The sequence below is a fragment of the Curcuma longa genome, chromosome 5 (assembly GCF_044706935.1).
Source record: "Curcuma longa cultivar G26 ecotype Majalengka, Jawa Barat chromosome 5, ITB_CL_G26_1.1, whole genome shotgun sequence".
NCBI classification, from domain to species: domain Eukaryota; kingdom Viridiplantae; phylum Streptophyta; class Magnoliopsida; order Zingiberales; family Zingiberaceae; genus Curcuma; species Curcuma longa.
Genome location: NC_133865.1, coordinates 5,618,547 through 5,632,984, shown reverse-complemented (window position 1 = coordinate 5,632,984; position 14,438 = coordinate 5,618,547). Strand labels below are relative to the sequence as shown.

At 41.6% G+C, this 14,438-nt stretch overlaps 4 protein-coding genes across 5 annotated transcripts; 2 read left to right on the top strand and 2 right to left on the bottom strand.

Moving 5' to 3' along the window:
• Positions 1 to 565: 565 nt before the first annotated feature.
• Positions 566 to 2,013, bottom strand: LOC141828977 (delta(8)-fatty-acid desaturase 2-like). Its single transcript, XM_074716372.1, has 2 exons — positions 1,129 to 2,013; positions 566 to 1,057 (listed from the first exon to the last, which is right to left on the bottom strand). Exons 1-2 carry the CDS (start codon positions 2,011 to 2,013, stop codon positions 566 to 568), a joined length of 1,377 nt encoding a protein of 458 aa, XP_074572473.1.
• Positions 2,014 to 3,806: 1,793 nt separating this feature from the next.
• On the top strand, positions 3,807 to 5,846 carry LOC141829633 (cell division cycle 20.2, cofactor of APC complex-like). Of its 2 annotated transcripts, none has more exons than XM_074717152.1 (5): positions 3,807 to 3,956; positions 4,218 to 4,493; positions 4,577 to 4,846; positions 4,996 to 5,622; positions 5,706 to 5,846. In XM_074717152.1, exons 1-5 carry the CDS (start codon positions 3,807 to 3,809, stop codon positions 5,844 to 5,846), a joined length of 1,464 nt encoding a protein of 487 aa, XP_074573253.1. The 2 variants fall into 2 exon arrangements, with proteins under 2 accessions (XP_074573253.1, XP_074573252.1); XM_074717151.1 differs by having other exon boundaries at positions 3,807 to 3,989.
• A 588-nt stretch (positions 5,847 to 6,434) lies between these two features.
• On the bottom strand, positions 6,435 to 7,063 carry LOC141830210 (oleosin-like). Its single transcript, XM_074717693.1, has one exon. It carries the CDS (start codon positions 7,060 to 7,062, stop codon positions 6,547 to 6,549), a length of 516 nt encoding a protein of 171 aa, XP_074573794.1. The 5' UTR covers position 7,063; the 3' UTR covers positions 6,435 to 6,546.
• Positions 7,064 to 7,990: 927 nt separating this feature from the next.
• Positions 7,991 to 13,539, top strand: LOC141829956 (histone chaperone ASF1B-like). Its single transcript, XM_074717418.1, has 3 exons — positions 7,991 to 8,306; positions 12,724 to 12,839; positions 12,928 to 13,539. Exons 1-3 carry the CDS (start codon positions 8,198 to 8,200, stop codon positions 13,276 to 13,278), a joined length of 576 nt encoding a protein of 191 aa, XP_074573519.1. The 5' UTR covers positions 7,991 to 8,197; the 3' UTR covers positions 13,279 to 13,539.
• The last annotated feature ends 899 nt before the right edge of the window (positions 13,540 to 14,438 follow it).

Here is a 14,438-nt window from a genome sequence, read left to right as displayed (position 1 = left end):
TTCCACTGAAAAGAAAATTGTCCATAAGATGAGAATATTATCCAGTTCAATAAGTCTGTTTTGTTGCAACTAACTCACTCATGTCTTGAAGGCGACTTTAATTTCTTTTTGTTTGCCTATTGAATAGGTGTTCATGTTATTATTATTTTTAAACCTATAATTTCAGGAGTTGTTGTATTGTTCATAAATAAATCTCTAGCAACTCGTTCCTAATGGATTGAAGTTTGTCAATTGCCTTTGGACATAGCTGAGTTGATTACGACGGAGCAGACTTACAGAAGAATATAAGGTTCGAATTTTGACGAAGCTGAGCAATATTCTTCTCCATCATAATCAATTGCAATTTCTCGATTTACCTCCTCAGAGATGGTCTGAAAGCTCGACCGTATGGAGCCGCTAGGGTGATAAATTTCATCTTTTACAGAAAAAATTTGTCAATTAAATTTCAGATTCTGAATTTAAATACTTAACAAAATGGTGAAGTATCCAGCAACAGGACAATTAAGTTGAAATTAAGGAGGCTAATTCTATTTCCAATCCCAAAGGCCCAAAATGTTAATCAATCTCATCCATGGGTGTTCACGGCCTCCCAGACCAAGTTCTTGGGCACCGGTTGGGCTTTGTCACGGGCCTGCAGCGCCGCCTTCCTCAGCGTCGCGATGGTCCTGACGTTCGCCTCCCAGAAGGAGAAAACATCGTAGGGCAGGCCGTGCTTGAGGCAGAGCTCCTTGACGAACGGCGCCACCCGCCGGAGTTGCCCGCGCGGGAGCCGTGGGAACAGGTGGTGCTCCACCTGGAACTGCAGGCCTCCGTGGAACCAGTCCATCCACGGGGCGCACGAGATGTCCAGCGTCCCCATCGTCTGCTTCTGGAACCAGTCGTTGGCCCGCGGTGGTCCGATGTAGACGCTGGAGGAGAAGTGGTTGAGGCAGAACTGTACGTGCTGGATCCCCGTCACCGCGAAGCTCACCAGCACGAACAGGCCGCGCTCCCACCAGCTCGGCAGGCACGACACCAGCAAAGGGAACCAGATCCAGAACACTCCCACACCCAAAATCTGCAGCCCGATTCGATCAAGATGTCAATTTTCAATCGATATCGAATAGGCAGTGAAGAGAATTCATTCACCTCGAGGAATCGCCCAGGCACGCGCTTATTGGAACAGAGAAGCAGCAGAGATTGGGCGAAGAGGTTGATGCGGGCGACGCACATGACCGGGTAGAAGGTCCAGTGCTGGTAGCTGACGAGCGCCCGCGACAGCGCGTCGAAGGTCATCTTGCGCTCGTAGAAGGCGGAGGTGAGGCTGCGGAAGATCTCGGAGGAGACGGCGATGAACGGGATGTGCTGCAAGTCCGGATCGAAGTCGAGGCTGTTGCACGCCAAGTGGTGCGCATTGTGGTTGCGCTTCCACCACGCGATGCTGATCCCCGCTAGGCAGTTCCCGGTCAGCACCTGGATCGCCCTGGTCGATCGCGCGCTCCTCGTCACTCTGTAGTGCCCCGAGTCGTGCCCTAGAAACCCCGATTGAATCCAGAGGACGCCCAGCACGGCCGCGCACCCGAGGTGGATCCACACGCTGGGCGAGCGGAGGACGCCGTATAGAACCGCCGCGAACATGAGCACCATCGCGGAGAGCACGATGGAGGTGCCATATCCCTTCTTGTCGAAGAGGCCGAGACGGGAGAACTCGGCGACGAGGCGGCGGTAGTCCTTGGAGACCTCGGACACGCGGTAGTCGGAGAGATGACCGACGAGGGGGAGGGAGGGGTTGTTGGCGAGGAGGGCCCAGACAGAGCCGGGGTGGTAGGCGACGAAGGCGTCGGTGACGTCCTGGCCGGCGACGGTGAGGATCGGGAGTTCGCCGCCGGGGTGGATGGCGGCCCAAGCGGTGGCGTCGTAGACCTTGCCCTGGATGGAGATCCACATATCGGTGGGCTTGTTGTGGGCGCGGAGCTCCTCCGACGAGACGAACCGCCGCGGCTTCTCCTCTCCTTCCATCCGCTCTCCTTGCATCCTTCCGATCGAGGTCGGACGGGGAGAGGATCGGTCGATGGGAGGAGAGGAGAAGGGTCGCTGGATATCGAAATGGAAGGAAGGAAATGCGCGGGGTTTGATCTATCGATCTCTGCTGCGTCGTGCGTCTGGTTAAGAGGGAGTGCAATCGGTTTAAATACAGGGAGATGCAATCTTCAATATGCGGACGTCCTGTTTGTTGCCATTAATGTCGTGCTCGACGTAAATACGCGTAACTGTTGGCGAGTTTTCTGCGGGTGCAAGTATTTTCTTGGTCTCTACTATCTAGCGTTCGTTGATTTTATACTAAAAATAGTAAAATAGACGAGGGATTTCAATTTTTTTGGTTTTAATTAGAAAAACATTTACTTTAAACTAAATTTAAAAAATTGTCTAAAATGGTGATTATTATGATTAATTTAATTAATGATTAAATTGATTAAATTTTTCTTACTTTTAAATTAAGAAAAATTTCTAGAATTTCCATCTCCATCTTCTAGTATTTAATTTTAAATTAACTATACAATTAAAAATAAGCGAGATTGCTATCCTGCGTGACAAACTTGTGCGCGACTCTCTGACCCACCGCCGCTGCCCTCTCTCCCGCTGCCCCATCTGGCCACCACCGACCGTTGCCCTGGGCACGATCGACGCGTCGCTCGCCGGCGCTCCTTTTGACGATGGATTCTGACCGGATAGTGATCGAAATCCGACGAATTTACTTGGAAACGCGACTCCTGCCGCTCACTGCCATTGCCGGCCAAATCACGATCCGAAATTTGACCGCGATTTGGCCGGAATCCGGCGTCCCAATATTGCCGCTCAAATCGTGATCGGATTCCGACCAAATCACGGTCGAAGACCAACCGAGGAAGGACTGGCGTTGTATGCCGGTCCTTCCTCGTCCGGTCTTCAAGCACGATTTGGCCAGAATCCGATCGCAATTTGGCTGACAGTGGTGGTAAGCGGGCACGGGTCGCGTTTCTAAGCAAATTCGTCAGATTCCGACCACTATCCGACTGGAATCCACCGTCGGAAGGAACGCCGACGAGCGGTGCTTCAATCGCGCCCGAAGCGACGACCGGTGCTCGAGGCGGCAACTGGCGGTGGCTGGACGACGCGTCGAGGGCGACGACAATGGCAGTGGGTCGGAGGTGTTGCGTACGGGTCGCGTGTGATAAATCGTGCGGCATAGCATTTCTCTACAAATAAGTACTCTAATTTTGATTAATTTTATAATAATTCACTTAAATTTAATTATCAAATTCATGTTAAATTTTATTATGATTCATTTTAATAAGCGTTTTTTGTTACACAATTTCAAATTCCAACCGTTGGAGCTGCCTGTTTGATCTGTAGCTGTCTGCTTGTAATGAAAGCCAATTTTAAATCGAGTAAAGGGAAACTAGCCGTTGGAGAACGTAGATACTCTCTTTATATTCGTACGGGAACGCCCCACCGAATCAACACGCAAACACTCTTCGACGCTCTGTGCACGACGATCGCCCTCCGCCTCCATCGGTTGCTTTCTCTCCCCCTCTCAGTCTGTTGGATCGACGACGGAAGAAGGAGAAGAGGAAGAGATCGCCAAATTCTTCGCTCTCTGAAACGAAAAGATCGATTTTTGTTATTCTTTTTCTTGGATTTTGATTCGTTGTCTAATTGCCTTTTCAGCTGGTTGCAGGGTTCTTAGGGTTTCTTCTTCCTCGGTTTTGATATATATATACATATATTTTTCATTTTTTTCTTTGTTCTTCGATTGCTCTTTTGTTTTTCTTGGATTCACTAATACTATGGATGCAGGAAGTTTTTCGTTGTCGTCTTCTATTTCTACAGGGAAAGTTCGATCACCGTCTCGTCCACCTCTCCAAGATGTTCCTTCCAGACCGTTCTTGCCTTCCATGCGTACATGCTCGACTCGGAATCCATCTTCTAGGAACAACGTAAGTCCTGCTTGGGGTTGGATCGTCGAGCTCGTTTAGGTTTCTTCCTAGTGTCCGGATTTGATTTCTTTCGCATTGGCACACTCTGCTTATAAATGTGTTTTTTATTCTTGCATTAAATTTATTGTCTTTTCAAGATCAGGACAAGAACCATCTTTTCCCTGTTGCTATTTCTGTTAGATATTTGAATTCTGTCCTGTAAGTTGTAAAATTTAGAAGCATTATTTGAAACTGTGTTCTTCAATCTTTCCTTTTTTACAGGGCGACAGATTCATACCCAACAGATCAGCGATGGACATGGATATGGCATACTACCTGCTAACAGAGACGAAGAAAGAGAAGGGGAATGGGTTCCCAGCTTCCCCATCCAAAGAGGCATACAGGAAATTGCTTGCCGAGAATTTTCTTAATAACAGGACAAGAATTCTTGCTTTTAACAGCAAACCACCAGCACCATCTCAGCCTTCGTTTCAAGAAGCGGATGCTGTTTCTACTCGCAGTGTCAAGCCTGGGAAGCAACGTAGACACATTCCCCAAGTATGTCCTAGCTTATTCATGTGCTATTCTTTGTTCTTCTGGTTTTCTTCCTTCTTATTCACAATTGGATTCATTTCTCTCAGTCAGCAGAGAGAACTCTTGACGCGCCAGATATCGTGGATGACTACTACCTGAATCTGCTAGATTGGGGAAGCAGTAACGTGCTCTCTATAGCCCTCGGGAACACTGTGTACCTGTGGGATGCTTCGAATGGGGCTACTTCAGAGCTTGTGACTTTGGACGAAGACTCCGGCCCTGTCACCAGCGTTAGCTGGGCTCCTGACGGGCGACATCTTGCTGTTGGATTGAATTCCTCAGACATTCAACTGTGGGACTCAACCTCAAATCGCCTGGTCAGTGTTTCCATGGAGCCTCAACCAAAAATTTCTTTTTCTGTGCTTTTGTTCTCTTTCTTGATGAATAGAATCAAAGATTAGTTTTTTTTTTGGTAGGAAATTAGCAGTTTGTCTAATGTCTGACAAAAACTATTGTATTTCTATAGCTGAGGACTCTGAAAGGGGTGCATGGAACGACAACAGGAGGAATGGATGGAACAACAGGAGGAGCAAGAGTGGGATCTCTGGCATGGAACAATAATATTCTGACTTCAGGAGGAATGGACGGCAAGATAATCAACAATGATGTGAGAATAAGAAACCATGTCGTACAAACATATCGCGGCCACCAACAGGAGGTGTGCGGGTTGAAGTGGTCCGGATCAGGGCAGCAATTAGCAAGCGGCGGCAACGACAATCTTCTGCACGTATGGGACATTTCCATGGCGTCTTCGAATCCATCGCCGGGGCAAAACCAGTGGCTTCATAGATTCAATGATCACATGGCCGCAGTGAAAGCCCTCGCATGGTGCCCATTTCAAAGCAATTTGCTCGCGTCCGGTGGCGGTGGAATGGACAGGAGCATCAAGTTCTGGAACACTCACACCGGTGCCTGTCTGAACTCGATCGATACCGGGTCTCAAGTCTGCGCTCTCCTCTGGAACAAGAACGAGCGCGAACTTCTCAGCTCTCACGGATTCACTCAGAATCAACTCACCTTGTGGAAGTATCCTTCCATGGTCAAAATTGCCGAGCTCACTGGTCATACTTCGCGAGTCTTGTTCATGGCTCAGGTAACGTTGGAATTTGATGATTTGTTCATGCCTAATTTGTTTTCTCCTTGGTTTTCTAATCGTTCTTCGCAATTAAAATACAGAGTCCGGATGGGTGTACTGTTGCGTCTGCAGCTGGAGATGAAACTCTTAGATTTTGGAATGTATTTGGATCGCCTGAAGCGCCGTCAAAGCCCGCCGCCAAGTCCACTGGACCATTTGGCGGTTTCAATCACATACGTTGAATGGTGATGGAAAATGAACTTCCAATTAAGAGATGATGAATTGTTGTTTGCAGAAGCTGTGAATCTCTTTTACAAACAAAAAATGGTGTAGAAAAATGAATCTCCATGGATTTGTAAAATCTCTTTTACAAACCGGAAAATGGTGTAAACAAACTAGTGAAAAGCCCGTGGATCATTTAAATTTCTGAAGAAAATAAATATACTAAAAATTCCTGAGCCCGCATTCACCGTGATTTAAACTCCTGTCCAAGTTCGTATGAATCCTGTTTCTCCCACGTCAAAATTGTCATGCAACGTCATCGGATCTTTCCTTTTATAACCACTTTATTTTGGTGGACAAAATGATTCCTCCTCTGCTTTAACTTTTCCAGTCTCCCCATCAAAGAAAAACTTTAATTGTAAGTTTAATCCTCCGAATTCCATGGATTCTTCTTCTTCCTCCATCATCCATCAGCTGTGGTGGATGAAATTCTTTGTATGAATTAAAACTATATAAATTACGTTATTTCTCTGTTTCTTTTTTAAATCGTTACTACTACCATAAGAACCATCGATCGGCAACCTGCTCGCAGAAGCTTTATGGGATCCTTAGTCACCGTCGTCGCTACTGATCATTAATTACAGCAAAGTAAAATTTAGACAGCAGAAGCAGCACATGAAGAAGGAACGACTGACGACCGTGGCGGTGGCTGCCTGCCGGTCACGCCCCCGGCGCCGCGTCCTTCACCCGGCCCTTCAGGTACCCGCCGTACTCGCGCGCGTAGTCCTTGACGTGGCTCGCCGTGTCGGCGATCCTGCTGCGCGCGTAGTCCACCCGGTCGGACCCCACCGGGTGCCTCCCGATCGCGTACCGGTACACCCACGTGGCGCCCGCCACCGCGGCCACTCCGAAGCCGCACGCCGACAGCACCACCGCCGTCGCCCCGAACACGAGCGCGGCCGCCGGCACCCAGACCGGGCTGGTGAGCAGCAGGACGGGGCCGAGGAAGACGAGGGCGAGCGCGGCTCCGGTGAAAGTGATACCGGCCAAGGCGAGGAGGATGCCGCCGGATACCACGAGGGTGAGCAGGCCGACGAGCTGGGTGGAGTTGGGCGCGTGCTGACGGATCAGGTGGAGGAGGTCCTGCCACGGCCCGCCGGAGGCGGCGTCGTCACTGGGCCAGTGCCGCTGGGGGCGAGCAGACGCTGGGCTGGGGGCCGCCTGCCTCTCCGCCATGGTAGAAGATGAGTGATCGAGGGAGGGAGGTGGGTGAGAGCCCTAGTTATAAGGGGTAAGGAGGGAGGTGTCTTGACACGTGTGGAGAGTCTCCGATCATCGATGCAGAGATCGGCATGCAGAGGGACACGTGTGGCAGAGGGAAGGGGTTCCTCCTCCTGGTGCTTCTCGCTTGGAGTTCATCGATCCTCATAAAGCTTTATGATTATTATTATTATTTTGATATATTTTTTTTCTTTTATTGCGAATCCGAATCAGTCATGTTTATTTAAGTGGAAATGGTTTGTGGGGTCCATGCCAATTGATATAATATCTATAATCGTCAATTTGGATTAGACTCATCAGACCCAGTCAAGTAATTTAAACGGATTGGATTAAAATTTTATCAACCCATTTTAAGATGAGTTTAGATGGATTGGCCCGTCTAGGCCCGCGAACCCGCGTGGGTTGGCCCACGACGGACTTTGATTGGTTCGCGGGTTGAGAAAGTTTATTTATTTATTTTAAATTTTAAAATTAAAGTAGAAAAATCAATGAATTAGTAAAGTAAGTTTGATCCATTTAAATTACAATTCAAACTTAAAAATTTCAACTTAATCTATTTAAATTATAATTAAAATTTAAAAATTTTAAAAATTTTTATTTTTTAATAGATCCGCTGATTGGCCCGCCTAACCCGTGATCCGTTTTGAATTGGATTGGATTTGAGATTTTAAACCCGCTCAATTGGTTGGTTGGTCCGCTCTACCCCACCATATGATGGATCCGTTATGGATTGGCAGTTGGCCTGTTGGACGGCTCTAGTAATATCTTACATTTATTTTATTTAATTTTTCATCAGGTCACGTGATATCATTGCAGGCTGCGTGACAAGGCGGTTCATCTCGGACCAAATCGGTCGAATCGAGCGGGCGAGCCAAAAACTCAAAAAAAGAAAGAAAGAAAGAAGTCCTTTCGATTTCTTTCCTCTCCGTTGCTTCCCGCTTCCTCTCCACCTTCGATCACTTCGAGACTAGGGTTTGCTGGCAGCGCGAGTACGGGAGAGGATTCATGGGCGTTTTTCGTTTCTAGGGTTTTATTCCGATCCCTTGGTCGTGGCGGTGCTGTTGGGGGGGTTTTTTCCCGTTTTGCCACCATGAGTGCGGTCAATATAACGAATGTTACGGTGCTGGACAATCCCACAGCGTTCCTCAGACCGTTCCAGTTCGAGATCTCGTACGAGTGCTTGGTTTCTCTGGAAGATGGTATGGTTTTGTTTCTTTTCCTTGGCTGATGATGGAACTCCTTGATGAAAAAAAAGTTCCTTTTGTTTTTCTTTAAAAAATGTACTTCCCTTTGTGTTTCCGCTGCGTGTTCATAGTGAACTTCACTTTGTTCTTGAATTTGAAATGAATCGTATCTCCGTCTGTTTGGTATTTTTCTTATACTTATTCTGTGATAAAAGTAAAAGGGAATTAGGGTTTTGAGAAGAGCTTTTGGTGGAACACAGTAAGGCTATTTCTACTGAAATGGGAGACCTGTGGATGTGAAATATAGAAGTGGAGTAAAATGAAAGGGAGAAAAAGCTACTCAATCAGAATGAGTTGAGGCAGCTTGTTTGCATGTATATCTCTTTTTTTTTTCCTGGAGTGACATAAAAAGGCAGCGTATGGATGTACTATATACACTGTGTGATAATTTGGCATATCTACCGTTGCTGAAACGATTGGGAACTAATGACGTTGTGCTGGAGGAACAAAAAACACCCAACATAAGCAACTAAAAATGTACATTGGACATCTCAAGGATTATCTAATCTACTACTTTGTAAAGGAGAGTAAATTGAATCATGACATCATGCTTTACATGGATGTGTGCTGACTATAGGATACTGAAAATGCCTCCTTGTGAATAGTATGTGTATGTACCGTAAAAATCCCTTTTTGTAATTATAATCTTTAGATTGCTTCACATTCATAAGCTAAGTGCATATCCTGTCATAAATTGTATGTTCTGGAAAACATTTACATATGAAGTTGAGATCCTGTATGGCTGGTAAAATCCCTCTTTCCTGGACAAAGTTTTCAGATTCTTCCTATTCATATATTTACCCTAGCTCATTATCGTAAATAATGCAGCATATACAACATTTTGCATATAAAACTCACAAATATAAATACAAGGGCTTATGTTCACCTCTGTGTAAATCTTCGAGGTGAAAAATTCTCAAGCACTAACCACCAAACTGAATAATAAAAATTATCTCATCATTTATAACTGTAATGAATAATCTCATAAAAGGGTGGCAAATGCAGAAGTCTGCTGTCAATGCATTCATTATGAGTGAGTTGATATTCAACATGGTCTTCCTTCTAAGAACGGATATACTTTTGGTAAATCAAACCTCACTTATTCAGGCTGCTGAGGATCCTGACTATATGTCTTTACACTGAAATTTTGTTGTGGATTGAGTTGGAAAAGTAACATACTAATTGTTGACAATGATTGAGGTTGTATTATAACGTATGCAGAATCTTACTGGTTATGACCACAAAAGTTGGTCTTAAATGGTTAGATCAAAAATCAAATACAAGAAAAATGCAAATTTGTCTGCTGTCAATGCATTCATTATGAGTGAGTTGATATTCAACATGGTCTTCCTTCTAAGAACGGATATACTTTTGGTAAATCAAACCTCACTTATTCAGGCTGCTGAGGATCCTGACTATATGTCTTTACACTGAAATTTTGTTGTGGATTGAGTTGGAAAAGTAACATACTAATTGTTGACAATGATTGAGGTTGTATTATAACGTATGCAGAATCTTACTGGTTATGACCACAAAAGTTGGTCTTAAATGGTTAGATCAAAAATCAAATACAAGAAAAATGCAAATTTGTGTGCTTTCCTTCATCACAAGCATCTACAATTTATCAGTGCTTCCATATATTAATTCATTCACTTAACATTTCATTTAATCTAGAAGAGAATCTATTGTCCTAAATAAATGGATTAGTTTTAGTAAGTCTCAATATCTTAGTTTTATTGCTTAACTTTATGTGTTGAATATATCATTTAACTGTTAATTAATTTGCATGCGACTAGACTGAAATCTGAGCTGTATCTCTTTACTTCTTCCTTTTACACATAACAATTGAAAACCACACCTAACGCTACCCATTTGAACTATGGGTGACTGAGGCCAGAGTTTATCTTAGGAAAGCAAACTGCTTTGCTTAATCCTGATAAATCTTGAATGATAACCAGATGCAGATATAATCATTTCAATAAACCCTTGCTGAAATGAGAAATGATTACAACATCAGAGCACTCATTTTAGGTTCACAAAATGAGTACAAGTTAAACTGCTACATACTAGTTGTAATAGATCATAGGTTTATCAATTTAAAGTGAATTATTGGATTCTGAAGTGAATTAATTGATTAATCAATTTAATCTGAAATATCTATAGTTGTATACACCTCGTAGTCTCATACCCATATGTTTTATAGATAAATAGAGATAGAGAGAGACAGATCAAGAGAAAGATTGTTCATGGTAAGAAAAGTCATTTGTCTTTTCGTCCTTGTCATCTGCTGCACAATATTACTGTGGGTTTGAATCTATTCAAACAAGTATGCATCTTCTGCTTTATATTCATGTGAGAGATAGATCAACATTTGTTAACTGTTGCAGAAGACAGTTAGCAACTGATGATAATTAGGGATTTTGTGTGTGAGTTAGACACATGGCCCTCTCTATAGAGTAATGCTTCTCTCTATAAATTATAAACTAGACCACAAATAAACTATATAGATAATAAAATAAAATATCTTCTAAAAGATCTGATTAATTTTTGAAGACAACTTTCTGGGAAGACATTATCCTCATTAAAAAAATGAAATCCCTAATCATATGTACACTAATCTCACCAATACACATGCTTTAAAAAAATATCCTCAATGCGAAGGAAAAAAACACCTAGAGCTATGTCTTACTGTTCAAGACTCCTGATCAAATTGAGGAAACATATTAGATGTTCTTGACCTGTTAAAAACTATAATTTACTCAAGGATTTTGTAAATAAATTAATAAGTTGATTGAACCTATCTTTGGTACCAGATTGAAGGACTTGAGAAATGATCTTTTTTACTTATTAAATTTATCAGGTTCTAGGTACATTACATGTGCTAATATCCTCACTACACAAATTCAACCCATATTGACTTGCAGTTGTAGTGATTTAATAAAAAAAATCTTAATCCTCATCAAATGCATTTTACTTGCATATCTAATGTTGAAGCTTATAGATCTTAACCAGACTCAAATGTTTTCTGTTTACTTACTTTGCATTCTGTTTATTTACTTTGCATCCGATATTGTTGTGCCATCACGGTGCACATCTAGTGTTGAAGCTTATAGATCTAAACCAGACTCAAATATTTTCTGTTTATTTACTTTGCATCATCTATGCTTGTGCCATAACAGAGATATTATACTTGATATTATACTTCACGACTAAAACATGTTATAGAATAGCTTGATTGATATCGCTACACATATTCATGGTTGTTGCATAGGGGAGGTTGAATCCCTGGTGATGTCACTGGGGTTGTAGTGAAGGTACATTGTTTCAAGGTTGGAAAGGCAGTGTCCTTGCTGGGAGTGAGGGTTGTATGAATTTTCAACCTGAATCTAATTTTTTAATCCTTCACCTGAATCTAAATTTTTTAATCCTTCTATGGTCCTTGTGTTACTGAGGAGTAAATTATAGCAAGTTTTAAAAGATGCCTAACTAGGTGCTTGTTTGAGGTGATCCAAGTGGGAGACTATCACTTGGCCTTGATATCTGGTGGCAATATTGTTGGAACCTTCATTAGTTCAGTAGAGTAAACTACAATTGAAAGGGGTGAAACAGAAACAGTTGGAGATCTCCAGTATGTTCATGAATTATGGCTGCAGTCTCTCTTAGGGTTGTTTCTCTTGTTTCCTTTCAACTTCTTGAACTTTTTGACAGAAAAAATTGTCCTGTGAAATGATGCTTTCCAATGTGTGAATATTCCCATCCTAAATGCTAATAGCATGATGACACTGTCAAGTATAGCTATACTGCTTTTGGCTAGCAGTACTTCTAGGGATGGCATAGAAATTATTATGGTTTACAATACATACATAGATTGGCTAATATCTGAATCTTATATTTGGAGCTTGATACTGCTAAGACAATATACTCCACCTCCTTTGCAGATGCCTCAACAATAAATGTAAACATGGTTGTGAAAAACTAGGATCTAAATACTTTTTCCCCATCAACAGAATATTATTCACATGCTGTTAAATTCTACATTGAGCTTAGCTGTTGACTGGATAATAAAAAATTAATTATTGTCGTAATTGAATTGTCATTCAATAATTTGTAAACTTTAATGCCAATAATGGATTTGGAGTTGAACACTATGACATTGAAGAATTTGTTCCTTTGCTCATGTTTACAAGGATTTTCTCTCTAATTGGTGATCATTTTGCCCTAATGAAGTGAATATCAGTTGCTCCGTTACTATTACTTTGAAGTGTGAACTTAATATTAGATATGCTACAAGTGGGAGACATTTCATAAATTTTTACTTGATTGTTAATTCATAGTATTACTGCTGATATCTTCTATCATTTTTTCCTTTTAGATTTGGAGTGGAAACTTATATATGTCGGATCAGCCGAAGATGAGACTTATGACCAACTCCTTGAAAGTGTGCTTGTTGGTCCTATCAATATTGGGAATTATCGCTTCATTTTCCAGGTAATTTAAATTGAATATGATCTTAAATCTCAAATGGCACTTCACATGATTTCAGAGATTGACATGCTCATTTTTTTTAAAACTCCAGGCTGATCCCCCTGATCCAACCAAGATCCGTGAAGAAGACATAATTGGTGTTACCGTGTTATTGTTAACTTGCTCTTATGTGGGGCAGGAGTTCATCAGAGTAGGCTACTATGTGAACAATGACTATGATGATGAGCAACTTCGAGAAGAACAACCTCAACGGATTTTGATCGACAGAGTTCAGAGAAATATTTTGGCCGACAAACCGCGTGTGACGAAATTCCCTATTAACTTTCACCCAGATCCAAATGAAAATGGAGGGCAGCAACAACAGCCAACTCCCTCACCTGAAAACCAGGCCGAAGATGATCCGCGGTCTGTCCAAACCCCTGGACAACATGCCAAGGGCTAGATGATGCATTTATTTGTTTGTTTTTTGGTCATGTAGAATTTTGAACTGCTCTGGTTCATCCAGCTCAAATATGATTCAGTTTTTTCTTGCAATTACTACGTGACACTCAATAGATGATGATTTGGCCATTAAATGGTCCAAGTCTTGTTATGTGTTTGATGATTTGTAGAACTGGATTAGGCTTTGTGGTCAGAGGCTTAGAGCTATATTTTCATTGTTAAGACCAATTCATGAATGAAAGAAATTTCTTGGTCTGTGCCACCTTGTCTTAGAATTCATAGGGTGAAAAAAGAATGGCCCAATTTCACTTATAAATTTAGAGTTTAGATTAAAAAATTTCGATAATTTTTTTTTTGCATATGAATAAATTTTATTACTTCAGAGATGCTCATTTAATATAAAATTTAAATTGATTTAAACCTTCCTACTTTATACAAACTATCCAAATTTATTCTAAAAGTAAAAATAAGAGATATTTGAGGGAATATAAGCCACCAAATGTTCCTCAAGGGTTGCATTTTTAACAAAAGATTATGAAATTCTTGTAAAAAAGATGTAAAGATGATAATCTTGTCAGTGAGATTTAGGCTGCAGCTGCATGGCTTCCAGATCAAATTTGATGATGAATTCACAATTAATCTATATAATTTAACTATTTGAAATAGTTATTCTAGTAGTCACTGTACATTACACATTTTTTTTGTAATTGGTATATAACGATTTTAAATTTTACATAGGATACATTATGATTGAGAGTTTAAAACATTTATAACACCGTTTGTCAAGATTCATCTGCGCTCTGATTTATCCTCTTGGTCTATAAAAATTTTCCACTGAACTCAAATTGTTCATATCCAGAATTAATTGGATAAAAAAATTGAATGTTATATATATATATATATAATTTATCTATACACTCATCCATGAGCATACCGTAAGCACCTAATATTAATTTTTTTAGAATTTAATATTTATCCTAAAAAAATAAAAATTAATAAAAAAGAATAATAGATATTCACGGACAAATGTGTAAGATAATATTTTACTATATATATATATATAGAGAGAGAGAGAGTGGTTACCCTATATCCATTCATGAACATCTGACGTTAATATTTTTTTAAGATTTAAAATTTAATATTTATATTTAAAAAATGAAA

Coding starts and splice junctions, on each gene's coding strand:
- LOC141828977 (XM_074716372.1), bottom strand. CDS start 2,013: ATGCAAGGAGAGCGGATGGAAGGAGAGGAGAAGCCGCGGCGGTTCGTC. Junction 1,058..1,128: donor TGCCTGGGCGATTCCTCGAG/GTGAATGAATTC, acceptor ATCGGGCTGCAG/ATTTTGGGTGTGGGAGTGTT.
- LOC141829633 (XM_074717151.1), top strand. CDS start 3,807: ATGGATGCAGGAAGTTTTTCGTTGTCGTCTTCTATTTCTACAGGGAAA. Junction 3,990..4,217: donor GGGGTTGGATCGTCGAGCTC/GTTTAGGTTTCT, acceptor CCTTTTTTACAG/GGCGACAGATTCATACCCAA. Junction 4,847..4,995: donor ACTCAACCTCAAATCGCCTG/GTCAGTGTTTCC, acceptor GTATTTCTATAG/CTGAGGACTCTGAAAGGGGT.
- LOC141830210 (XM_074717693.1), bottom strand. CDS start 7,062: ATGGCGGAGAGGCAGGCGGCCCCCAGCCCAGCGTCTGCTCGCCCCCAG.
- LOC141829956 (XM_074717418.1), top strand. CDS start 8,198: ATGAGTGCGGTCAATATAACGAATGTTACGGTGCTGGACAATCCCACA. Junction 8,307..12,723: donor CTTGGTTTCTCTGGAAGATG/GTATGGTTTTGT, acceptor TTTTCCTTTTAG/ATTTGGAGTGGAAACTTATA. Junction 12,840..12,927: donor ATTATCGCTTCATTTTCCAG/GTAATTTAAATT, acceptor TTAAAACTCCAG/GCTGATCCCCCTGATCCAAC.